Source organism: Epargyreus clarus, unplaced genomic scaffold (genome assembly GCF_041222505.1).
Source record: "Epargyreus clarus isolate Ecla_fem2 unplaced genomic scaffold, WU_Ecla_fem_2.2 ptg000017l, whole genome shotgun sequence".
Taxonomy (NCBI): domain Eukaryota; kingdom Metazoa; phylum Arthropoda; class Insecta; order Lepidoptera; family Hesperiidae; genus Epargyreus; species Epargyreus clarus.
Window position 1 is genome coordinate 9,975,023 of NW_027332225.1, and position 27,478 is coordinate 10,002,500.

A 27,478-nucleotide genomic window follows, 5' to 3' on the forward strand; every position below is an offset into this window, starting at 1 on the left:
CCGTATTAGATAGATATGCGCTTAATCAACTTGTTAATTGAATGCGTAAGAATAGACTGCGTTAGAAAATAATAGACGGAAGCAACATGAAACTTACACGTACTTTCGTGTAAGTTTCATGTTGCTTCCTTCTTAAAATAATGCTTAAATTAATGTTTACATTATAAATGAACCTTTTAACTAGGTTTCACGGTTACTGCATCTCCAACTGCAGATTTTTTCAAATGATACTTATTTTGCAACATGACATATGTTTTTATATTGGACGATATACAGCTGGCACAAAAGCATAGAAGTAGGGGATTACGCTCGCGTGTGCGAATAATTTATTCAGCGGTTACGAAAGCAAGTTAGCGTGAAATGTAAATTAATTTGGCGAGGGGAGTGATTAGTGTAACGCTCCTAATTGAGTACGCACAGACGTCTTGGAACACAGGACATTACCATACTGGCTCCTTCAGTGATCTGTCACGTGAGCGAGCGTGAAATTGGCTGCGTTCATCGTTATGCCTATTAGCTGTACTAGATAGATATGCGCTTAATCAACTTATTAATTGAATGCCTAAGAATAGGCGATATGGAAATAACGGAAGTAAGCTTCTTTCATGTAGCTCCATGAAGCTAAAAATATTATAAAATACAATATAAATAAAATAAATTTTAACCAGAATTTATGCGTACAGTATCTCCGATTGGAGCTTTTAGCAACTATATCTTTTTATGTCATAAAATGTATTAGAAAAAGGGAGACTTATTGTTAGATGCATCCTTCGCTTATCAATGGTTATGATGCACAATGCACATTACTACAATTACAGGCTTTTTAAGGTTTTGTATCAAAAATGAAACCCTATTACTGGCCGCTATAACACCAAATACTAAAAATAAAAAAGCTTCAAAACAAATGGGGGTCGTCATACAACAAACATTATAAAGAAACCTACTGTACCTACCTAACATACTAAGAGGGTATGAAGTCTACCAATTCGCAATTGACCACTTTTCTCTGAGATCCTTGCCCAATAATGGATTGACGATAAAAAGATGTACTCAAATATATTAAGAATTACGTTACTGTCGAAACTTCCAATTTTTAAGACACCATTAGCCTATGTAATTATGTAGTACGGATATATAGGTAAGTTGTCCGTGTTAGCCGCTCGGGAACTAAGGCCGACTCGACTTACAAAGTATTAGCGAGCGCACTATCTTGGCTCCACACTCGCGTTTACAGTTTCAACCACAGGCTCCACAGGCTTGCTTTAGTTTCAAAACGTTTCACTGAATTTAGTTTTGAATAATCTTTTCGAAAAACGAATCCATCATTATCTTATTTAATAATATTGACGCGGTATTCAATTTTAATATAATACATATCTGCACTGAAAAGGCTAATACGACATATTTATTTAAAATCAAAATGATTATTTTCTTCATTTTTGAACCAAATCAAGTAATTATCGACTATTAGTATTATGTACTAAATAAACAATTGTAAGTTTAAGCAGTGATAGCCTAGTGGTTAAGAAACGCGGCCTCTCGATCGAGGGGTCCGAGGTTCAAATCCCAGGCACGCACCTCTGATTTTCAAATTTATGTGCGTATTAGAAATTAATTATCACTTGCTTAAACGGTGAAGGAAAACATCGTGAGGAAACCTGCATACCTGAGAGATTTATAAAAAAAAAAAAGGTTAAAGGTATGTGAAGTCTACCAATACGCACTTGCCAGCGCGGTGAACTATGGCCTAATCCTTCTCATTTCGAGAGGAGACCCGTGCCCAGCAGTGGGACAGTAATGGGTTGATGATGATGATGATGATGAAGTTTAAACACCTGAAAGAATTACAATTATAAAAGGATTGTAAGTAATTTTCAAAAACAAATTACTAAATCAAATGTGTAACTATAAATGTGTAAACTCCTTACACAAGTGCACAAGCCCTCACACTAGCACTAATGAAACGCTTTCGATTCGATTGAAATCAGTTGACCACGGCGTATTTTGAATGAAGCAATACATTCGTACAAAAGGGTTTGGTTTTAGATAGCCGTGTTTGCCGCTCGGGAACTAAGAGCGACTGGTATTACAAAGTGTTTTGCACCCACGTGTTTTCTATGTGTAAAAGCATGTAATAAAACAAGTGATTATTTGATCGATAAAATTATTTGGTCTGAGAGAACTTCAGCTCCACAAGATCCATTATTGTAAGTTGTCACTGTGTATGATTTTTTTTATGAAAAGATATGTGTTATGGAGTTTCTTTCGCAGCGCGCTCTCCATAACGAAATACCTTACGAAGTAGTGGTTGATACTTACGTTCAAAAAGAATTCTATACAGAATGTACTTCGAATAAGATACCCTGAAGGTGGTAGAACCCTTTGTGGTTCGACTCCGGCCACCGCCGCCACACCTATTTCTACCTCATAACAGCAGTGTTAGGCGTTTCTCTTTTCCGTTTTGAAGGGTGTGGTAAGGGAAACAGACTTTTCCGAGGTGTTCTAGCATAGTCCTCAGGGTAGTGGCGCATCTGTGGTTGACCTTAGGTAGGAATATCTAATCTTATCTGCGGTTGATTACAGATGTCCATGGGCGGCAGTAGCCACTTACCATTAGGTGGACTGCATGCTCGTCGTATATTATAAATAAAGATATTTTCATTTTAATTAAAGTTAACAGACGCTTACACAATCCCTAATCAAACGTTAGCTCGAATCGATAGAAATCATTTGACCACAGGCTTGTGTTTCGAATGAAACAGTATTTGGTTTCAGATATCCGTGTTAGCCGCTCGGGAACAAAGGCCGACTCGACTTACAAAGTGTTACCGAGCGCACTATCTTGACTCTACACTCACGTTTTCAAGGTTTGAATAGAGTTTTGAACATTTAGATTCATTCTTATGAGCGCATGTTGATTTGTAGATTTTTATAACCTTAAATTGTTTAATTCTCTTACACAAAATCCGTACGGTCACTTAATATTTTTCATTCGATAATATGTTTTATTATCTTTTATTTTATTATTATTAATATCTTTTATTTTACTTACCTCTTGATGTCGTTCATTTATGAATATTTTTCTTCAATTAAACACATAAATATAAATTCTGCTAGAGTGCCTAGGCTAAACCTAGCTTAGATTAAAATTAGGTCAGAATAAATAAATCCGATATTCAGGTATAAGTCGAACCTAACCTAAAGAGGAACAGCTACAAAAAACACTTATAAAAGATTTCCAAATCAGTCCACAGGGGCAGCAATCCATCTTTGAATAAACGCATATTAGACTCTAATCCTATCTGGGATTGAATACAAATTTTGAAATTAAGCAACATATTTAAAATCCATCCGTAGACGATGACATTTACCTTCAGGTGGACTGCATTATCGTTGCTACTTTTATATAACTCAGTATTTTAAGAGATATATTTTATTCCAGTAATTTAGCGACCATTTTAGCTTAAATTCCAGAGTATAACTTCCCGAAATCTAAATCTACATTAAACCTGATTGCAAGAGACGAGTTTGTAAAGTATTAGCGAACGCGCTATCTTGGCACCGCACTCGCCCAGTTAACCGTTAACTAAGTAGTTAAGTTTAAATCAAAGTGATCTAGGTTTTAGTTGTGTTTCGTTCTAAATGTAATGTTCATTAGGTTTTTTTGGAGTTTACTCCTTAAGAAACGATTTGAGTTATAAGGCCCGGTACGGAAATTTTATGAGGAGTAAAATCAAGTGTAACACGAAAAGTTGAGGCGTAACGTAGAAAGAGACAAACATATATATCCACACTGTTCGAATTCGGAGAGAGGTGAGGGGGCTGAGGGGTTGTTACTAACCACAATTGAATAAAAAACACACTTATATGTTCCACTGAATATATATTAATAAATTTACAAGGGGCCTCTTATAGTATCTACGAAAGGTTCTCAACAGCGTGATTCAACGGCTGTTTTAGCAGCGCCATCTAGTTTAATATTACGGAACTATCATATACAAATTATTTGAATATTGAACACAAATTTGAATATTGAACACACACTTTACGCGCAACACCAGTGAAGTCACTGAATAGAAATGTCATAATTTTATTTTTTTGTACTAGTGACGTGAAGGAATGCGTTGTATCGGTAAAATAGGTTCACAGACTACATATTAAAAGTATTTTTAGCCACAAATAAAACATAGATAATTTAAAATAAGCCAAATACGAATATATTAATGATCTATTACAATCCCTCCTTTTTATTACAATCATCATATCCTCTCAAAAAGGAAGTAGCGTTTTTAACCAAAATATGAATCAAGAGTGCTTTTATTAATTTAAAATACAGTAAGTTCAAATCCCATATGAAAGTAATTATTACAATAAAAATAATTAGCAATATATAAAACATAAAAACGTCATTAACTAATTTGTTTACATTTTTGCATAAATTAAGTTATAGGTTTGATCATTTATAAACACTGTGAAAAATATGAACATTGGCGTCATAATATGATTAACAATCTTTTAAGAACGTTTATAAAGAAGAGTAACATATAAAATCAGTAAGCAATTGAATAAGATATAATATTAGCAAAATAAGTTTTTAACATAAAGAGGCTTTTGTAAGTTACTGATATATTAATTTAACTTATAAAAATGGATGCATTATTGATCAGCACCATCTATCAACGATAAACGGGCAAAATCAAAACAGTATTATTTAATATTTATTACAGAATTATTGCTAATGAATTATGTTCAAAATAAGTTATATAAAATTAGCAATACGTTTTAAATGAATTCTAGAATTATAAAACATTCAAAAACAATCCAAATTACATATAATAACATGTTTATTGAGTCTCATATAAATTGCATCCGTAAATTGCAACAAGGATATTTTATAGATGGCAAAGAAATTATAATTATTAAGTTTTAAGTTATAAAACGTTTAACATTGTTTTAAATATAAATAATTATATTATATTAAAATTTACTTTAATATAAACAATTATATTAAGTTACCATTATAATATTTGGAACCAAAATACATAGATTGATAAACTTGCAAACTTACAATTTATAAAACTTGCCACTAGATGGCGCTATTATACCCATGCGCCCATATATACATCTATATACAACGTACATAAACAGCAACCTAACCATCAAGTTTTAATGTTTTGATTTTAAAGTTTTCTTGTACATCTATGCATTGATACGTGTATTTTATGTACTATTAAACAAATCATCAAGTGATTAAAGTTGAAAAAATATTTGAAAATATGCAAGAAATTGATTTAGATGATAATGAAGAAGAATCCAAAAAACACATGGATGCGGTTAATTGGTATTTTCTATTCAGGATTTTCTATTTTCTATTGGAGCAGCAGACGAGCATGCAGTCCACCTGATGGTAAGTGGCTACTGCCGCCCATGGACATCTGCAATCAACCCCAGATAGGATTAGATATTCCTACCTGAGGTCGGCCACAGATGCGCTGCTTCCCCTGAGGACTAAGCTGGAACGCCTCGGAAAAGTCTGTCTCCCTTACCACACCCTTCAAACCGGAACACAGCATGCGCCTAACACTGCTGTTATTAGGCAGAAATAGGTGTGGCGGTGGTGCCGCCGGCGTCGAACCACAAAGGGTTCTACCACCTTCAAATTTAAAATCCATCCATAAACGATGGCATTTACCTTCAGGTGGACTGCATTATCGTTGCTACTTTTATATAACTCAGTATTTTAAGAGATATTTTATTCCAGTAATTTAGCGACCATTTTAGCTTAAATTCCAGAGTATAACTTCCCGAAATCTAAATCTACATTAAACCTGATTGCAAGAGACGACTTTGCAAAGTATTAGCGAACGCGCTATCTTGGCACCGCACTCGCCCAGTTAACCGTTAACTAAGTAGTTAAGTTTAAATCAAAGTGATCTAGGTTTTAGTTGTGTTTCGTTCTAAATGTAATGTTCATTAGGTATTTTTTAAATGTATTTTAAATGATAATGTGTTTTAAGTAAAAGGAAAAGGGCCTTTGTTTGTAAATGTAATGTTCATTAGGTATTTTTTAAATGTATTTTAAATGATAATGTGTTTTAAGTAAAAGGAAAAGGGCCTTTGTTTGTAAATGTAATGTTCATTAGGTATTTTTTAAATGTATTTTAAATGATAATGTGTTTTAAGTAAAAGGAAAAGGGCCTTTGTTTGTAAATGTAATGTTCATTAGGTATTTTTTAAATGTATTTTAAATGATAATGTGTTTTAAGCAAAAGGAAAAGGGCCTTTGTTTGGTATAATAATAATCGCTAAAATCGCAAAAGGAAAAGGGCCATGGTGCAATAATAATCGCTAAAGTCGGCCGTCTAAGTCAAATAAGTGTGCAAGTCGGAGTTAAATGGTAACTGCAGCCCGTGGATATCTGTGGCAGACATCAGATAGAAAACTCGGCTTATGTCATGACTTACGTACGAGGCGACCATCTTCGGTAGAACCCTTAAACTTGAAAACAGATGGCAGTAATACACATTTTTTTAAGCTATTGCATAGCTTTTATCGCGGGCTTTGAGCGCGGCTACCGAATCGAGAAATTCCGTAACGAAAATTCCTAACACCTTAATTCGTCAACTTGAAAACAGATGGCAGTGATACACATTTTTTTTTAATTTTATTTCTTAACAACAATGTTGATTAAGACTGATGTTTAATATGTTTATGCCACTAGCGGTCACCCATCAAACATCCGATCTCGACAAACGTTGCTTAAGTTACTTCTTAGTAATTTAAATGTTGATTACAATTGCTGTTTTAATATGTTTTTGTCACTAGCGGTCACCCATCCTACTGTCGGGCGTGCCCTCCAGTGCTTAATTTACGTTTTAGTAATTTGAATGTTGATTACAACTGTTATTTTAATGTTCTTGTCACTAGCGGTCACCCATCCAACATCCGACCTCGACCAACGTTGCTTAACTTACGTTTTAGTAATTTGAATGTTGATTACAACTGTTATTTTAATGTTTTTGTCACTAGCGGTCACCCATCCAACATTCGACCTCGACCAACGTTGCTTAACTCACGTTTTAGTAATTTGAATGTTGATTACAACTGTTATTTTAATATATTTTTGTCACTAGCGTTCACCCATCCGACTTTCGACCGCCCACCATTACTTAACGTACGTTTTAATAATTTTAATGTACATTACGACTGATAGTTTAATATGTTTTTGCCACTTGCGATCACCCATCCAATTTTCGTCCGCACCCACCGTTGCTTAACTTACGTTTAAGGAATTTAAATGTTGATGTTTTTAAGCTATTACATAGCTTCTATCGCGGGCCTTGAGCGTGGAGACCGAATCCAGAAATTCCGTAACGAAAAAAACCTAACACCCCCCACTCCGACCGGCACAGCGGTGATACTTTTTAGTAGCGATCTGTGCGCCCCGGGGCGCACACGCCAGTTGACGGGTTAATGACTTTGTGAAATATCACGCTTGCAATTTGCATAAGTTGATAAAAAATGCTATGCAATAGTTTTACCGCGGCAGTCTCCGAGTGCCACACGTATTTTTTTAGTTGTATATTAACTTCATCCACAAAACTGTTAAAAAACGCCAGTCTATGCGCTATACTAAAGGAAAGTTTCAAATATCCATATCGGCAAATATTATGAAAATAAATGCAAATTTTGATTTTTCATCCGATATGCCTACCTACCTACTATTTGCTCACATTAGGAAAAAATATAATATATTACTATTTCACAAACTCCAAACCAGTTCTTAAAACTTTATTAATATCCAGTTGTATTCGTTGACAGCCTTTTACGTCCCACTGCTGGGCATGAAACTACAAGGATATTCTATTACACTAACAACTAAAGAAGCACAAAAGAAAATTAGTTTGGCTAACAAAGAGTTTTACAGAAAGAATTTTCTTCTAATCCCGAAACTAATTAAAGGCTTGCATTTTCTATTTCTACTGCAACTAGAAAGCCATAAAAGTACACACAATGGCTTGCGGTCGTTGGTTTTGTGTTTCACCTTCTAGTTCTATTCTATTTGTTCCTCATTCTATTTTATTCCTCACATGGTTTCAACGCATATTCTTATAAAATCTTTCCAAGATAAATTATTAAAATTTATTCGGATATAAAACGTGTCTTTTATCTTTAAAGCTTTATGGTTGTCACTTGAATATTTTCTTATTTGAAATATATTGCTGCCTTATTACATCATTTTAAGTAGGTACCGAGTTCGAACGATGTGACAAGAGAGACACACAGCTCTTCCAGAGATAGCAACGCATTTCACTTATTATAAAAAACTTGAATATTGAAACTTCTTAAAACCAAATCACAATTTTTTCGCTGCTTATAGCTGTTTATCTACCTTACTGTCCCTAAAACCATAAAACCTTATCATCCAAACCTGTCTCGCTTAGGTATATGCACCTACTTACTTACACTTAGATATGCCTACCTTTTTTTTTGTTTTCGAGGAGGAAACTTTCAAAAGGTACCCGACGACGTGGGAGCGACGACGGGTTATGTGGGATTTTTACCGCACTAAAACCCGCCCGGTGGCCGTTCGTGGAGAACTCCGGGATCTCCGATGGCGGCGGAGTTCAGCGTTGCTGTGGTACGATTTGTAGGAAGACATACTTATCTAAAGTGTTCCAACTTAGTCCTCAGTGGTAGCAATGTACCTATCTGAGACCGACCTCAGGTAGGACACTTATCTTAGGTTTGGTATAGTCTATAGCATCAGATGGACTCCTTACTCATTTACTACTACATGATACCTCTCGTAAGTCACAAGGAGTTATACCACCTTTAAGAGGCTTCTAGGAATTATAACAATATTGATTACTCATTGTATTATGCACAATATAACGTAGGCATTGTGTAAAGTAGCCAATTATGACCGTATTGTTTGACTACGGCGTCTTTGACATACGATATTAATATCAATCTATTGTGTTGTGTTACGTAATAATAACATAGAGTAAACTAATAAGCTACTGTCATAACAGACGAGCCGAAACCACAACTTGATATCTGCTATAGCTATGATTCTATAGATATTATTGGGAAACTGTATTATTGTTGTTCTGGGTTTACCTATACGTATCATCATCATCATCATCATCAACCCATTACTGTCCCACTGCTGAGCACGGGTCTCATAATGAGAAGGATTAGGCCATAGTCCACCGCGCTGGCCAAGTGCGTATTGGTAGACTTCACATACCTTTGAGATGTTTTTTTTCATTTATCTCTCAGGTATTCAGGTTTCCTCACGATGTTTTCCTTCACTGTTCAGCAAGTGATAATTATAAGTGATTCTAATACGCACATAACTTTGAAAAGTCAGAGGTGCCAGGTGAGGTGCCAGTCAGGCGTGCCTGGGATTTGAACCTCGGACCCCTCGATCGAGAGGCAGAGTTTCTTAACCATTAGGCTATCATTGCCACACCTATAGGTATAGTCTGCGCCAAACTACTAGTCCGCTCCGAAGTTGTTGCGAGCAGATGTAGTCATACAATTAGCTATGGCGTCGCGATTCATTTCTATATTCAGAGCGGACTAGCAGTTTTACGTAAACTATACCTACCTACCTACCGAGCTAGACTAACACCTTATGATTGAAACTGCCATTTTTTTATTGGCGACATCATATACGCTATGATGAAAATGATGTACGTTTCTTGCTTAATTTGAATGTATATCGTTCACTGAATAATTGTTTCCTATAGGAAGATCTTTCTCAGTCTACGCAACCGGCACCTTCAACCTGTGTACGTTTAAAACCCACGCTATAACTTCGAACGTTTCTGAAAAAGAAATAATACCCTTACAGTGCATTTATCATTTTTCTATTGGACCTCAGAAACTAAATATTTTTTGGTTTAGATTATTGTTTCAAATTTGCTTTAGGTATCTCTGGCCGGCAAAAGTATTTTTTTCTAAATGGCGATTTTCATACAAAGAAGGTTTGGTTCCCTTTAATAGCTCATCTGCAAACGCCTAGTGACACATATATTTACACTAACTACATGGAGTACTTAACATCAGGTTGCTTAACATAACTGATAGACCACTCATCAGTTTGCTGCAAACAAAAAACTGTCCAGTCAATCACTGGCATCGTGGAAATCCGACATAATCGATGGCAGTAACTCCCCAAATCCGAGATTTCGGTGGCGACCGCAAATACGCACAAATAAGCAATTTACAATTCTGATCCTGAGTGAGCTTACCTATTCATCATTTAGATTTATAGTCCTTTTATCTAGCCGATCTGTTTTCTTGTTTAATTAATGGAAATAAGAAAATTCAGCTGTAGAATTCCGAGTGCGTAATTGTAAGGGTCAGGTTTCAGCCCCTAAATGATTGTTGGGAATTTGAATGCCTTTGTATTTCGCGAAGGTCGGCTGTCCTGGCCGTGCGACTTTGATAATTAAAAGGGAAAGTTTAAGGAAACATTTTTCTTTTTTATTTATATTCGAAAAACAATGAAACTGATATACCGGTTGTTTTTTTGAGGTGTAGACTAACATTCGTAAAGTGGGCCTTTTTTCGGAAAGAAGGAAATCACTCTCTTACTATAATGTTGATGAAAAATATCGCGAAAACATCTGTGTGGTTATAGTCTATGGATATCTGTGACCCATGTAGAACATATTCTATCTGAAGCCGATCACACACACGATGCATGGCTACTTCTAAGGACTAGATGGTTTCCTATTTCGCAACTTAGCACTCTTGGGCAAGATTCTGTTCCCACAATTTGCTCATATGACCCATACATACCAACATATTAACTTTACCACAATCTGATTACTTATAAAGTCTACATATGCCTAGTTGTAAATGTATCATATAGAAACATAACCAAATATAATGTAAGCTTCGGCACTCAATCTGGAATATTCTGCAATCGATTTCAGGTATAGGATAATACACAGCGAAATAGGTTACCTAAGCTATAGTGCTCTAACATAAGTGAAGATTACCTTGAGCCGCATTTCATTGCCGTTCAGCGATATATGTGATGTGGGGGATGCTTGACTATTCAGATTCGATCAAAACGGGTAGAATCTATTAAGACCCAAACCAATACACGTAGAATTTACGTAAAAGCTAAAGCTTTAGAATTGTGTTCAGTAATAAAATAACGTTAGTTACTCTCCCACCGTTACACTACAGAAGGTTTTGAAGGTGGTAGAACCCTTTGTGGTTCGACTTCGGCGGCACCACCGCCACACCTATTAACCGCCACACCTATATAACAGCAGTGTTAGGCGCTGCTGTGTTCCGTTTCAAGACGGTGTGGGAGACAGAATTTTTCGAGGCGTTCCAGCTTAGTCCTCAGGGGTAGCGGCGCATCTGTGGCCGACCTCAGGTAGGAATATCTAATCCTATCTGGGGTTGATTATAGATGTCCATGAGCGGCAGTAGCAATGATAACCAGTGACGAACTTTATTCATTGGACGCCCGGGACGGAAAGTTGAATGGAAGCCCGCCAGTGTAAAATGTTAATTTTATTTTACAAAATTACAAATGTGTTATAGACTTATTCGCTAAAAAATACGTATGATACCGGTGACCATTTTTTTGCTGATTTATACACATTTCACAGATTGTTTGGTTCTGACCTTTGTTTTCAGCAATTGTATTTGGGCCCCCCCAGGATCGGGGTCCCGGGGCGGGCCGCCGTTTCCTCCCCCTATCATTCTACCCCTAGAGATAGTGTAGAGATAGTGAGTGTCGCCGTCTAAAGATCATAATCTGGGAGATTATCTATTATTATATTAAGAAGTATGTTTTGGCGCGTTTGAGCAAAATGAGTGATTTTTTACGATATCGACGTCTAAAATCAACACCATTTTCGCCAGTAAATATTGCAAGGTTTGCAGAAAATCTCCGAAGAAAGTAATATTAAATATTTATTTTTTTGGTACGATATGACACGATAGCGTCAGTAGGATAATATATCTATGACACTATACGATACAAACATGACACAATACGACAGAACACGACTCAATACAAAACGTACCAATCATATGTACAATGTTATTTTTGTTACAGTTTCACTTGCGCGAATATACATCTTACATGTTACGAATAAAGTATGTTCATCAAACTTCTAGATCGCGATATATGGATAAATAAATAAGCAGGATAAAATAAAAACATCATACGATTTTAATTTCGTGTATTTTATGTACAAAAATGCATACACAACGAAAAAAATCTTATAAAATACTGGTATAACAAAATGGCAATACCTATCTACATTAATTTATATTTACACTATGCGCGGCTCTTCGAAAATACTTATATTTCATTCGGAAATCAGGGAAACATAAACATTAAGAGCCGAAAAGAAACCATTTCCAAACCAGCAGTATTGTGTAACAAATTACATACATTTCATACCATTTAATTTTACTGTTTTGAAAATAGTACAAGTAACATGACAATCAGGATAAATAGCTTTCTATTCTCTATACTAGATAAATTATGTAATCTCTTTAGATTACATAATTTATCTTTATTCTTACATATCAAACGCGGAGCATAGACAATATTTTTTTCTTTTTATACACTACAATAACAAAGATTATTAATGTTGAAATACGCCCCAAAAAACATAGAATAATTTTGACTGTTACATTAAATCTCAAAGTAAATTTCTAATCTTTTGTGTAGAATGTTGTTAGCCTCTGATCTATTCATTGACAATGATATTCTTGTCAAAGGTAGAAAGCAATATAGTTATGAAATAGCAGATTCATTAGCACGAACCAAAATATTATTTTAGCGCTCTATTTACACAATACTAGATTTAAATCAAAGATCTTAATTGGAAATTCAATACAGTCGTCCAATAACAGCAAAGCGCTAACAACGATTGAATATCCATAAGAAAACAATTGAAAATATTGTATTGTTTATTTAGTAGCTATACAAAAATTAATTCCATCAATTTTAATAAAGCAAAAAGACCTTATTTCGTCGTTGAAGTAGTTTAACAAAACGAATTTATTTATTATATTTTTATTTCACAATTCATATTAGTTTCAAAAAAACTTCAAAAGCAAATATAAAAGAGAGGATATTCTGTAATTTCAATAGAATTAAAATATTATTTAATGCAATATTATAATGTTACTTTCATATATAACATTACAAATATTAAATGCCAATTAACTCCGCAAATATGTAGGACGCATCTATGATTTAATTCCAAAGATAAAAGAATCAAGGATCCCCATATCCACTTATATAATTCACACCCATAGATTAGTAAAGATACTTCGCCGCCTTGAAATTCAATGAAGCCAGAAACGGCTTATTAGTAAGTTCTTTTTTTGAATTCTTGACAATTTCATTTGTCAAGAGGAATTTAGAGAAAATTTACGAATAAATAACTAATACTGCGTAATTTACATAATAAATAAATTATTATTTAATAATTTTAGTGACATTTAGCACGGAGACGTGGCAAAACTTTTGTACGCAACTATTTCAATTCTCAAGACTGGTTACATATTCTTGTTAGGAGTGAGTAATCTTTATTAATCTATGTTCACACAACACAAGACACAATAAATATAATAATATTAAAAAATTGAAGACAAAATATTTAGTCAAAAGTTTGATAATATTCTACAAGAATACCTGAAATGAAATTTACTTGAGAAAATTAATTCATAAAGAATATTTTTAGCAATGTGGCCTCAATTCAAATTTTTAAGTAAATGATAAATATTCATTTTACAATTTTCAATATTAGAGATAATAATATAAAGCGAAAGCTAGACATTGACAACATATTATTAAGAAATACTTTCACAGATTAAAAAGAAATAAGAATTACAGATTCAAAAAAAAATATTATTACTGAAAAGTTCGTTACTTAATACAGCTTATAAATATAGAAACATTACCGTTGCGAATATTTTAAAATATTTGAAAATTTTAAAATATTATCATATAGTAAAGTAACGATTTTAACACGCGCCTCTAAACATTGATTGTGGAAGAGTTATATAAAGTGAATGGGATAAATTAAAGATAATTCGATGGTTGAGCTTGGAAATAGTTTTAAGTATAATTTATTTTATCGATATTTCTTTTATTCAAAATTTACTGTTTCGTTATTTACTTAGATTATTCGTCAATAGTACCGCCGGCAAAAGTACCTTGATAGCACTAAAATTAATACAATTTAAACTCTTTTTAATTTAGGAGTAGCACACTAATTAACTAAAACTATAAAGAAAAATATTTCATAGTGGTTAATGAAATAATATAAATTTCTATGAGATTTTCGCTTTTCATTCATTCTTGAAAATTTTACATTTTTTGTAGAATAATGACTAGTGGAAAGTGACTAAATAAATAAAAAGATTTTGATGTATTTTTGTTAAATTTGAGAATTGTTGTACTATTGTCGTGATACATTGATATACAGTAGAACACATGTATTTTAATATACAGACTGTGAAAATTTCGAAAAGAAATCTCTACACTTCTCATAACAAAATGAATAATTTCCAAAAAAACTGTTGCATATCTTTTAACTTAGACATATTTATATATTTATTCTGATCATGACATACTGATATACTCCTGCAAAATTCGTAAATAAAACTTGTTCTATTTTATGAAACAGTTTAGTGCGTAAACTTCATGATGACGTAAAAATGACGTGAAAAAATGACGTAAATTGTTCTTAAGGTCTCCCTTTCCAAATTATACATATTTTTGTAAGCTAACTACTTATTGCTTAATTTTCATTTTCATTTACAATGTGCGTTAGTGTTTATTTATAAATACCAGTGATTTGAAGCAACTGTACATCGCTCGATTTTGTTCTATCTACTTAATATAATTTGAATAAAACTATGTATAATATTAGGTGTATACTATTTTTATTAGAATAGTTAGGCGTACGAAACAGAAATATAACTGATAAAATATAAATATAAGACCTCTACATACTGTCCAAAATTCGTTAGCCAAATTACAAGGATGTCGGGTCGAAGGCTCAAAAAAAAGAAATAGCAAGCGAGCTTGCAATCCACTTGATGGGAACTGAGTATTGCCGGGCATGGACATGTATTTCAAATCCCAGGTTTTGAGGCATACAGATATGACTCTAATTTTATCTTTCAACCTGAGGAGGACAACCACAGATACGTTGCTACCATGAAGACTAAGATCGAACGGCTTAGATTAGTTACGTTTCCCTTACGGCCTTCAAAGCGGAACACAGTAGCGCTTCACACTGCCGTTATTAGGTAGAAACGGGTGTGGTCGTAATGCATCCAGAAATAAACCTCACAAGAGTTGGCATAACAATTAATCCATATATTTTCTGACTAAACAATTTGTAGAGGCCTCAAAAATTTCAAGCGATAATCAAAAGCCAAATTATTTGTAAGTAAAATATATAAAAGTCCCTGTAACTAATATGTTCATAGCGTGACATAGCTTTGTGTAGATACTTTATATGTATAATCATATAAAGTATCTACACAAAGGAAGTAGCTTACCATTTACATTTGTGCAATTTGATAAATGCCTATCTAACAAATTGTATATTATCAACGCCATTATGCTCGATTTACACGGATTTAGTAGCTTGCCACCGTTACTAACCAATTAATAATATTTCATACATTAATAATATTAAGATAATTTCCTTATAGTGATTAAAATACATTCTTATATTCGTAGGAAAGGATAGGTATTACTTGGTTTTATTGAAGTGAAAAAAACTGTTTGCATATTTTATTATAATATTAATATTTTGTTAGATGTTTTATTAAAAGTTAATTCTGTAGATTGAAAAGAACTAACAAATGAACTGCAAACTTCAAACCTTCAGCTACACATGATAGTTAGTTTTATGCAAAATTAAGTCCCCGTTTATTTACAGAAATTGACACGTGCCGTAAGACGAAATCATATTATACAATATTTTGACAGGCACGGCCCGCATCTAACGATAGACTTAAAAATGTTAATACACATGTATAGCAGAATGCTATCCGTCACAGCATGCGTCTGACACTCTATAAATGATTTATTAACTAATGTAAATTCATTCTAGTAAATGACATTATGAATTTAGTCAGTTACTTGGGCAAGTACTAAATCCAATGTAAACCAACCACCACACTAAACATGGCACAAACCGAGTTATTTTATCATTGTACTATAACACTTAAGTAATTCTGATATATCGTTGTCCATTATTTGACATCGTTCACCTAACAATTAGCACCTATTATTCTTTAAAACCATTTAAGTACTAACAACTTCTTTTATTTAATTTTCAAACATCCAACAGCGATATTGCAAAATAATTCAATAGGGCAACACTATCATAATATAGTTCATAAAATGTATTTACAGACTTGAGAAAAGCTTTTGTTTAGTCAGTTGCAAATATCGTTTTAATTTTTGTATATGAAAGTGGTCAATCAAACCAATTTATACAGAGAGATATATCTATAACAGATTGGGTATAGTATAGATCGAGTGGGTATAGTATACCATAATTTTATTAATTTGTAATGTTTCGAGCATATATACTATGTATTATACTTTGGGACGCCTTACAGCGCAAATGGTTTGGTGGATTTCAACATATGAGGTATCATTGATTGAGAACTCCCTGAGTCCTAAGCTGGAAGTAGCAGCTTAGTCCAGCCTGGAACGCCTTGGAAAAGTATGTCTCCCTTACCACACCCTTCATAACGGAACACAGCAGCGCCTAACACTGCTGTTGTTAGGCAGAAATAGGTGTGGCGGTAGTGCCGCTGGATCGAACCACGAAGGGTTCTACCACCTTCACCTTCTGACACACTCTGTCTATTGTCTATAGAAAAGATGTAAATTAGCCCCAAACATTCTCAAAGGTGTCGACCCGCGTGGCGGAGCGGTCACCATACCGGTCTGACGCGCAGAGGGTCCCGGGTTCGATCCCCGCCAGACAGATATCTAAATGATGAATGTAGGTTTCTGTTTCTGGGTCTGGGTGTTTGTGTATTTGTTTTATGTGTGTCCATGGCACCAACAGGGAATCCTAGTGTGGGGCTGTGAGTGTAGAAAGCGTTATTATTTAAAGGTGACTATACCTTATACTGGCTTATACCCTACTCGGTCTACCTTAGACCTTTTCCCAACAGTGGGATCGCGACAAGTTAATGATAGTGTTCATCTGGATTATAATCTGAAGGAATACTATCTTTATTAAATAATTTAAATCTTTCTTACAATAGTTTGTGACTACCGAAAGGCAACTGCGGCGCCGTTAGCGTAAATTGGTACATTTAATTCAAAAGAAATTGTCCATTACACCGTATCATACCATGACCGTTCTATGAACGAGTCAGGCAAAAACATTTTTAAAAAATATTTTGAGGACCGGTCTTACTAGTATTGGGTTCCGGGTTTAATCTTCAGCCAAAGGGATATATAAACGATATATTTATATATCTCTTTGGGTCTGAATGTTTGTGTGCGTCTAAGGCACCCACGACATAGAAAAAGTCCTATGAGGCAATGTGAGTGTAGAAAGCTTTATATTTTGGTAAGGTACGGTTATAGCCTCGTTCGGCCATAGTCTCGTCATTTTTAACACTAAACCTTTTTTGCCTGACACGTTCATAGCACGGTTATGGTACGGTTCGGTGTAGTAGCCAAACTTCTTACATATCCTGTCTACATCAATACTCACAAAGCTTCATATCTGTAGCCCATTTCTCGTGCAAAGTCTTCAAGTGTTCGTGTGCCCGTTTCGTTATGTTCAGCGTTGGTAGAATCTCGAGTAAGCCATTCTCACCTATCAGACTAAGTCCAGCTAGACCTAAATATGTGTGCATTGGATCCGTACACGTATCCGGCCATTTCGAAAAGCCACCAACAACCGTGTCTTGTGTCTCGTACACATACTTTTTATTATTAGTGTAATTGGATAAGTGTAAAACATCTAGGATCTTCAACGACGCTCCCACCCAGAAGCTGTAACAGGTGTCCACCGATTTGTTCGGTCTGCCTTGGAATCCGTCAACTTGTCTGAATAGCAGCCATCGCTTCAACCCGTCTATTTGCTCTTCTGATAGCCTGTCGAGTTGATTCGTTAGACTCAGGGTTGCCAACGCACAGAATGTTGTCCCGCCGTGTGACTCTAGCTCCGGACATTGTGCGATGCCGTGGTCGTAGCCCTGAAAATAAATAATTAATAGATTAAATTTTAAAGTCTTTGGCATTTTACCACACTATGATTCCCTATGTTGTCGTAGATTCGGTTAACATTGACGAAAGTGACTAAATATACTTCAACCAAGATCAATTTTATGGAAATTATGTTTCCTTTAGCCGATAAGTGGCTACTGCCGCTTCTGGACATCTGTAATCAACCCCAGATAGAAATAGATATTCCTACCTGAGGTCGGCCACAGATGCGCCGCTACCCCTGAGGAATTAATTGAAACCAGAACACAGCAGCGCTAAACACTGCTGTTACGAGGTAGAAATAGGTGGTGGTGCCGCCGAAGTCAAACCACAAAGGGTTCTACCACCTTCAAAACAACATAACATAACATAACACAATGCCGCTTACAATGGACTTGATGATATACTCCGTTGCCTTCTTGATATTGAAACCAGACCAGTCGTTCAATATGTAGCTGATAGCTGCCGCACAGTACACGAAGCGCATGTCCGATTCGCAACCAGACAGAGTCGCTGAGAAGTTGCCCTCATCAGTCTGCAATGCTTTTACACCTGGAAGTTATAAAAAAAGATCATAAATAGGATGAATATTTTAACAGAACATACATACATAATTTTAAAGAGTAACGTGGTAGCATTATGAGATACATTAACGACGCAGTTTATCTAATATAGCTCAGTTTGGTGTTCAGCATCGCTCGCTAGAGAATCGCGATTTAATCCGACAACGCAACGCTAATATCTCCAAGTTAGTTATTTCAGTTAGTTAGTTAGTTAGTTAGTTAGTTATTAATTTTTTGTAATAAACGTTCTGACGTGTTAAGTCTATGAATCCGCTTTTACACAGCTGTTTGGTACATTAAGGCCTAAACCTTTTTTATTCTGAGAGCAGTCAGAAGACCCGTGCCCAGCAGTGTGCCAATATTTGATTCATCATCATCATCGTCAACCCATTTCTGTCCCATTGCTGGGCACAGGTCTCCTCTTAGAATGAGAAGGATTCCGCCATAGTCCACCGCGCTGCCAAGTGCGTATTGGTAGACTTCACATACTCGTACCTTAGAAAACTTGTTTTTTTAAGATTTTTCAGGTATGCAGGTTTCCTCACGATGTTTTCCTTAATTAATCTCTAATAGGCACATAACTGTGTAATATTTGATTAATGATGATATATAACAAATATACCGGGCATTTAATCGTCGTCATCAACCCATTACTATCCCACTACTGGGCACGGGTCTCCTCTCAGAATGAGAAGGATTAGGCCATAGTCCACCGCGCTGGCCAAGTGCGTATTGGTAGACTTCACATACCTTTGAGATTATTTTTTTTTATAAATCTCTCAGGTATGCAGGTTTCCTCACGATGTTTTCCTTCACCGTTTAGCAAGTGATAATTAATTTCTAATACGCACATAACTTTGAACAATCAGAGGTGCGTGCCTGGGATTTGAACCTCGGACCTCTCGATTGAGAGGCCGAGTTTCTTAACCACTAGGCTATCACTGCCTTATGGCATTTAATATATTTCATCATTAATACATATTGGTGACACAGTGGATACGCATCAGACTTCTAACATTAAATTGTATATGCCTCATAAAGTGAGATGCGCAGGCGGCGGCGCCACGACCTTACATACTCAGCCTACAGCGACGGACAAAGGAGGACGGACATTCGCGATTCACAGAACCACAACAAACTACTCGTCAAACTTCAAAAAGATTACGAGCTTAGACTTGTAAGCACTCATATTTTGGTCCTTCGAGCCGGATGTCTCATTACCTTCAACTAACGCCTTCCTATTAACTCTCGACAAGTCATCACCCAGTGTCAGCAGGATGCAAAGACCAGTGTAGGTCATCGCGAGGTGACCACACCTATAGTGACGGTTCTCTGCGTTGAAATTTATATTTATTGTGGACGACCCTTGGAAACCGCACGCTGACATGTCACCATCTGGAACCAAAAAATATATTTTGAGATAAAAGAAAATAAATTTATTTCAAAAAACTAAAAAACACGCTTTTATGATAAAAATCAACTAAGAAGCTTTCGGTATTCTATTTCATTCTTTCATACATGCAGGGTAAGATAAGGATGTATGTTGATCTCTGTCTACTGAAAAACGGAGTTACTAATACCGATCGTAATAGCAACATTAAGTTAAGTAAATAAACACCACATGGTGTACCTGAGACCCTCGTATACATAGTCAAAGCTGGTGTAAGAACGTCGTATAGAATAATTGCAATACCTACATAAAGGTTTACATAATAAAAGGCCACTGAAGGCCGTCAACTCAGTGCGATGTAGAATTATTCGTGTCTGCTTCACCTTTCACATTGTCATATCCTTAAGACACAGGTACAATGGGTTGTGTGCTTATATGGTCGAGTAATCTAACACCCGTATTTAATAATCTATCTATCTTTGACTATCAAATATCGACGGTTGACTATTTCTTGTAGTTAATGTTAAATTTCGATTTTTGGTACATTAAACAAAGGATATATTGATTATTCTTTACAGATAAAGTTATAATTGTTTTACAAATATTCAAACTGAATATGTTTAGCATGCACAGGCTACGATGGACATCTGGGGGCCTACCGCCATCTTGTAAAAACCATCATAGTTCAGGAAAGTTTTATTTCAATATTGCATCAACATTTATTTTTCGTACCACGACCTTAAAACAATTTTATTTTATTCCTGCCCAGTAATGTAAAAGAATGAGTAAATTGTCAATTTCTTATCCAAGAGGAAACGAGACATCAAACCAACCGAAATTGTAATATTTTGCTGAAAAATTTAAATTTCCTGCAAAAAAGGAATGAATAATTTCGATCGACATAATACAAAACTGCTTATTCTAATATTATAAAAACAATTTTACTTTAACGAGGCCGTGGTACGAAATATCAACGTATGATTAAAATAATAATGTTATAAGAGATGGTAGTAGCCCCCCTGTAATCAACCACAGAGTAGAATTCTGCCTGAGGTCGGCCATAGATGCGTTCCTCACACATCACCTCATATAAGTAACATTCCTACATACACTGAAAACACAGCAGAGTTATTTCTATTAATAACACTGTTATCTTCTAAATATATATAACTCAAAGGTGACTGACTGACATAGTGATCTATCAACGCACAGCCCAACCCACAGCCCAACCACTGGACGGATCGGGCTGAAATTAGGCAGGTAGATGTTATGACGTAGGCATCCGCTAAGAAAGGATTTTGATCAATTCTACCCCCAAAGGGGTAAAATAGGAGATGAAAATATTACTTCGTAACGCGAGCGAAGCCGTGGGCAAAAGCTCGTTAAAAATAAGTGCGGCGTTCGTGCAAGAGTTGAACCTCAAAGGGTTCTATTTAAAATTCTATAAAGAAGCTATTTATGAACTAGGTTAGCGCTTAATAACTTGCAAAACTCGAATCCGAAATCCATTACGTTAGATAACAGGAAAACTTTATTTTAATATATCAAATTAATTCATACACTTGTATTTTTGAGTCATCGTACTTGTAAACAGCGATTAAATAGTATTTATTACACCCAAATTCAAAATAAACAGGTTTTGTTCACGAATGAGAAGAATTTACGCCATAGTTCAACAAACTCATAAAATTGTACATTTATTTACACAGAACGTGATTGTACCCACCAAAATCGGATTTACTCTCCAAAAAACGTAACAAGTTCTGAATTTTGATTTCGTGTAAGTGCATATTTGAATGCAAATCAGTTGAAGTGCATAACCGCTCAACTTGTGTAGGTACCATATCAAGTTACGCAACTCTTCTTCATTGTAACTTTTCCCGAACATATCACGCTTATCACAGTATCGATAGTATTGATACTGTACTCGTAAAAGTTATTAAATAAATGTATCGCTGTTTTAAAACATTCACCATGAACTATCTAATCAGCCAGGTTTTATGTAGATAATTTCTAATGTGCACTGACGCCCTAAGGGGGGAGAGAGCATTTGGAGACCGGACGTCTGGTCCTGGGGGCCTCTAAATATCTACAAGTTCGCTTGTAAACATTTGTAAAAGCTTCCTTAGATAACTTCTTAGACAGGGGCCTCATTCGGCTTTTCGCCTTAAGCCTCATTCAACTATTCCGCTCTGGAGTTCCGACGAGCTTAGTCCACTTGTCAAAAAGTACTCATTGAGTAACAATATCGATACCGAAAAGAAGAGTACTTCGATACCACAAAGCATCGATACTTGTCTGATACTCTCAGTTAACAGTGGATATTGTAAAAGGGAAAGAACTACATTTGAGGCTATCATCTCAGTCCTCAGGAGTAGCTACACATATGTGATCAGCTTCAGGTAGAAAATCTGTTTTATACTTCGTTGGTTACAGATGTCCATGAGCGGCAGCTGTCGTCACATAAGTTCAAATCTGTAAATCCGTTTGGACTGCAGCGCGTGTCGTAGAATGAGACACACACTTACATACGCTTGAAAACCATTTCTATCCGCGGTCGGTTGAAGAGTGATGTCTTCCGTAGTGACGTAAACTTATAACTACTTATAATAGTATACAGTAATACCCCGACTTACGCTAATTCGGAGTTACGCGATTTTCAAATCTCATCGATTCTCCTATGGTTTGAGTGTCCCGCAATTCCCGATTTTAAAAAATAAGCTTACTAACCCTACAATTATTCATGTAATTTGTTGCGTGAAGTCAACACATTCGCAATCATACCATACGATGGTATGTACATACCCCGACTTATACATACATGCATACCCCGACTTACGCGAATTCGACTTACGCGGTTATCACTCGGTCCCACCAATCGTGTATGTCCGAGGTATTACTGTAAAGCGTACGTGACTTTTTATGTTTGAAAATAGATTAAAATTGTGTTACCATAACACTAATAACTATTCGCTTTGTATTTAGTAAGATCATTACTTTTATGGCGTAGATTAAAAACTGCTACCAACTCGAGGCTAATTTAATGTTTACACACGTAATTAATACCTGTAAAATGATTACCCAAAGAGTATGTAAATATACGTTTGAGAATTATGAAGCACTTATAGTTTCTCACAGAATTGTATCTTTTTTAAGTTTTTGTGTTTACTATAAGCTATAGGCAAGTGTTATTCGAAAATTTGATATAAAAAATTCTATGTGAATTCCACATAGGTATGGTCTGACTTGAAAACTAATTTAGAATACCTCACATTAGCGTCTCTCCCTGACCACACACCTCAAACCAGAACACAGCAACACTTAATACTCTTTAACAGAAATAGGTGTGGCGATGGTGACTCCAGAAAATAGTTCTACCTTTAAAGGCACTCGTCACCAAAATATAATATAGATACACATATTAAACATGTTTAAGATTTTTAAAAGGCCTATTATTTCGATAACTATACCACTGCAAAAGTAAAATCGTCACATTTTTTTCTACCAGTATTTGCGTAGCTGTTTGTAAAGCAAACTGAAAGAGTCATCCCGTTTCGGAGAAGTAAAAGCAAGTGAGAGCATCAAATCTGCAAAACGGCAATTTCATACTAGGCAGTTTTTCAATTGCAAACCAGATTTTTGAACAAATTTAGAAAACAAAAAAATTAGGGCCTGATTCGTGTTCATATTATTTCTGGTAGTAGCGTTAATTTTTACGATTTTATACGGAACTTTCTCACATTTAAATAGGTACGTAACAAATAATAAAACTAAAAGTTAATTAGATTTTAGTATTTACTTTGTAATAAAAACAATTACGATAAAAATCATTATTATAATAAGTAGAAGACTTATTCCTAATTGGGGTTGGTTATTGGTTGCATGCATGCATAAAAAAAGCAGTGATAGCCTAGTGGTTAAGAAACGCGGCCTCTCGATCGAGGGGTCCGAGGTTCAAATCCCAGGCACGCACCTCTGATTTTCAAATTTATGTGCGTATTAGAAATTAATTATCACTTGCTTAAACGGTGAAGGAAAACATCGTGAGGAAACCTGCATATCTGAGAGATTTATAAAAAAATCTTAAAGGTATGTGAAGTCTACCAATACGCACTTGGCCAGCGCGGTGGACTATGGCCTAATCCTTCTCATTATGAGAGGAGACCCGTGCCCAGCAGTGGGACAGTAATGGGTTGATGATGATGATTGGTTGCATGAAAGACCGCTCAAATTAATTGACTATGGTAAAAAAATATTGAACCTCGTGCCAATTTTCGAAAATGAATAAAGTGCAAACAACTTTATTCTATACCTACTCCTTGCTTTTAAATGTAAATAAAATAAAATTACCTGAATAATACCTTATTCAGATAGTAAGTATATATTCACCTGGCAGTAAAATGTCGAATTTATATATCGTTTTTGAAATGACGTCAATAAAATATAGTACTTCAGATAAAATAATATTTGTTGCCTGCCAGACATGAATATTTGCATACCAGCGCATTATGGACACGTTTCATAAAATAAACGAAAATTTATACAATTAAGATAAATGAGTATATAAAGTAGGTCGTTCGAGTAACAATGACGTCATATTTTTATGTAAAAATTGAACAGATTATTATTACACTTTGTCTCCATAGACGAAACTCCTTGCGAAGTAGTAGGAGCTTAATGCAGTGCAAAAGTAATTATGCTAAGTATCTACAGAATTAGTATTTATTTACGCGAATAATGGAAGAGAACATAACAATTATTAGAAAAAGCTGGGTATCCACACTTGACGAAGCCAACGACATCTCACACATGTTAAAATTCAAAAAACCGTTTCGGTTGCATGACGTGCCAAAAAATGCGACACACAAAATACAAACGCTAAAAACGTGATCCTCCGCAGCAAGGTAAAAAGAAAATTAAACTTATTGAATTCTATGGTGGCGTCACCACTTTAGGTGTAGTAACAATGGTTGTTTTTTTTTTCTATGATTTTATTAGCATGACCTATATGTATGTATGAAACGGATCTTTAAACTCGATTTTACCCACTTTGAACGATTCGGTTGATTCCAAATTTTGAACAATTATCAAGAACCGATGACGATACAAGTTTTTAATAATTTTTTCCCATCCTCCTAATCAGGATCGCCAGGATTTTCTTTATGGGTACGTGTTTTAGCATGGTCTTTAGATTTTTAAACTATAATTTAGGTATTATATATTTTAAATAAAATAGTTTAATGCTTATTATAACCATTTATTTGCCTTTCTTCCTTATTTGCCATGCTTAAATACCTTAACTAATTACTTTACTTTGTTATATATTTCATAAATAATGAATAGATGCACTGTTTGTTTCCTTTTGCTTTAGAAACAAATAACTATCAACTACTCTCCAACTATTACAAACATTCAAAAGAGATAAAATCAATCAGTGTCTTGTACTTTATCTATGATTGCATTTAAGTTCAACATGAAGTAGGTACACTCAGAGGAAAACGATAATGTGTTTATTTCTGAACTTGTAGGTGTGTTTATATTTTAGATATATATATAACTCAAAGGTAACTGACTGACATAGTGATCTATCAACGCACACCCCAAACCACTGGACGGATCGGGCTGAAATTTGGCATGCAGGTAGATGTTATGACGTAGGCATCCGCTAAGAAAGGATTTTGATCAATTCTACCCCCAAGGGGATAAAATAGGGGATTAAAATATTACTTCGTAACGCGAGCGAAGCCGCGGGCAAAAGCTCGTTTTAGATACATCTGAACTCCAGTCAACAACTTTTGACTTATCTAAAAGCTATTGATCGGTAACGAATTGCGTATAGGAAATTACGCCACGATAACTCTAATTGGCAGAGGATCCGTCGTACTACAATTCTACCGAAGATGCTACAATGATTGTAGGATTGTAATACAATCCGGCCTTGCTACATTTGTAGTCTTTAACTAAAAAAATACGCAACGTTGAACATAATCTTTTTTTTTTTTGTTTACGAGGGGGAAACCTTCAAAACGTACCCTATGCCGTGGGAGCGACACGGGGTTATGTAGGATTCTTACCGCACTAAAACCCCCCCGGTGGCCGTCCTCGGCGCTGCGTAGAGGACTTCGGGATCTCCAAAGGAATGCAACCGGAGTCCACTTAGCGCGTTGCCCCGTCGGGCTCCGCCCAGGCGAGCGTGGTGCTCGCGACTCCGTCTGATGTGCACGACGGTATGCGACCACACATACAGCCGTCCTTCCCGGGGTCGCTGGCTGGGCGGTTCGAGCTCCCACTCTTGCCACCCGCAACCCTGGAAGCCCCTTTTAGTCGACTCTTACGACAGGCAGGGGATACCGTAGCCCTATTCTGGTCCCGGAACTACAGGGAAAACGCAACCTTGAACATAATCTACCTAACCCAATCAGTCTGGAGGAAGTCGTACAAAATAATATTAACAAAATTGTAGATCACTGAATAATTACTTCATCGCGTTGAATTTTCGAAGATAGTTTGAAGTTCGGCCGAAGAAAAGACAGTTTAAATATAAATATTTACAAAATAAAATCTTGAATCAGTACAATACAAATTTGTAAACAACGGTGACCTACAAATGAGGATAAGGCAGGGTAATACAACAACATTAATTCAACCTTATAACAAAGCATTTGTTTGCGCATAGTATTGTATGCATTTGTATCAAAGACAAAAAGTCTAAGTAGTCGAAAAACGCTCAAAAAACATTGAATCACGTCCATCATTCTGAATTGAATAATAGGAGTTAGAACGATTTGTTAATCTCGTCTTGCAAAATTAAGGTCATTATTACATTGAAGGTGAAGGTTAAAATATTTAAAATGTGCATTCACTGGTTTATATAATTTTAAATTAATATTATCCGAAATTTATACCTTTTATTACGTATCGGGTTCTCACAATAAGAGGTTTTAATGTCAAGTTACTGACTTATCTTCTTTGAAATCATAGAATCCTAGAAATTATAGGGTCCTGTGGTACGACCAAGAACCCTTATTTTTAAGCTATTGCATAGCTTCTATCGCGGGCCTTGAGCGTGGAGACCGAATACAGAAATTCCGTAACGAAAAAACCTAACACCCCCCACTCCAACCGGCACAGCGGTGATACTTTTCAAGTAGCGATCTGCAGGCCCCGGGGCGCACACGCCAGTTGACGGGTGAATGACTTTTTGCATACTACATAAATAAAATAAATATATAATTTTAATTGCACAAGTGGATAAAAAATGCT

The 27,478-nt window shown here is 35.5% G+C and overlaps 1 protein-coding gene across 1 annotated transcript in view; it reads right to left on the reverse strand.

The window, feature by feature from the left end:
* Positions 1-15,969: 15,969 nt before the first annotated feature.
* The window catches only part of betaggt-I (geranylgeranyl transferase type-1 subunit beta), a 13,958-nt gene continuing 2,449 nt past the window's right edge, over positions 15,970-27,478 (reverse strand). Inside the window, exons 3-5 of the mRNA XM_073081957.1 lie at positions 20,047-20,220; positions 18,651-18,814; positions 15,970-18,252 (exon numbers count right to left, since the gene is read on the reverse strand). Of these exons, the coding sequence (XP_072938058.1) occupies positions 17,755-18,252; positions 18,651-18,814; positions 20,047-20,220 (836 nt within the window). The 3' untranslated portion in view covers positions 15,970-17,754. The remainder of the gene's footprint in view (positions 18,253-18,650; positions 18,815-20,046; positions 20,221-27,478) is intronic.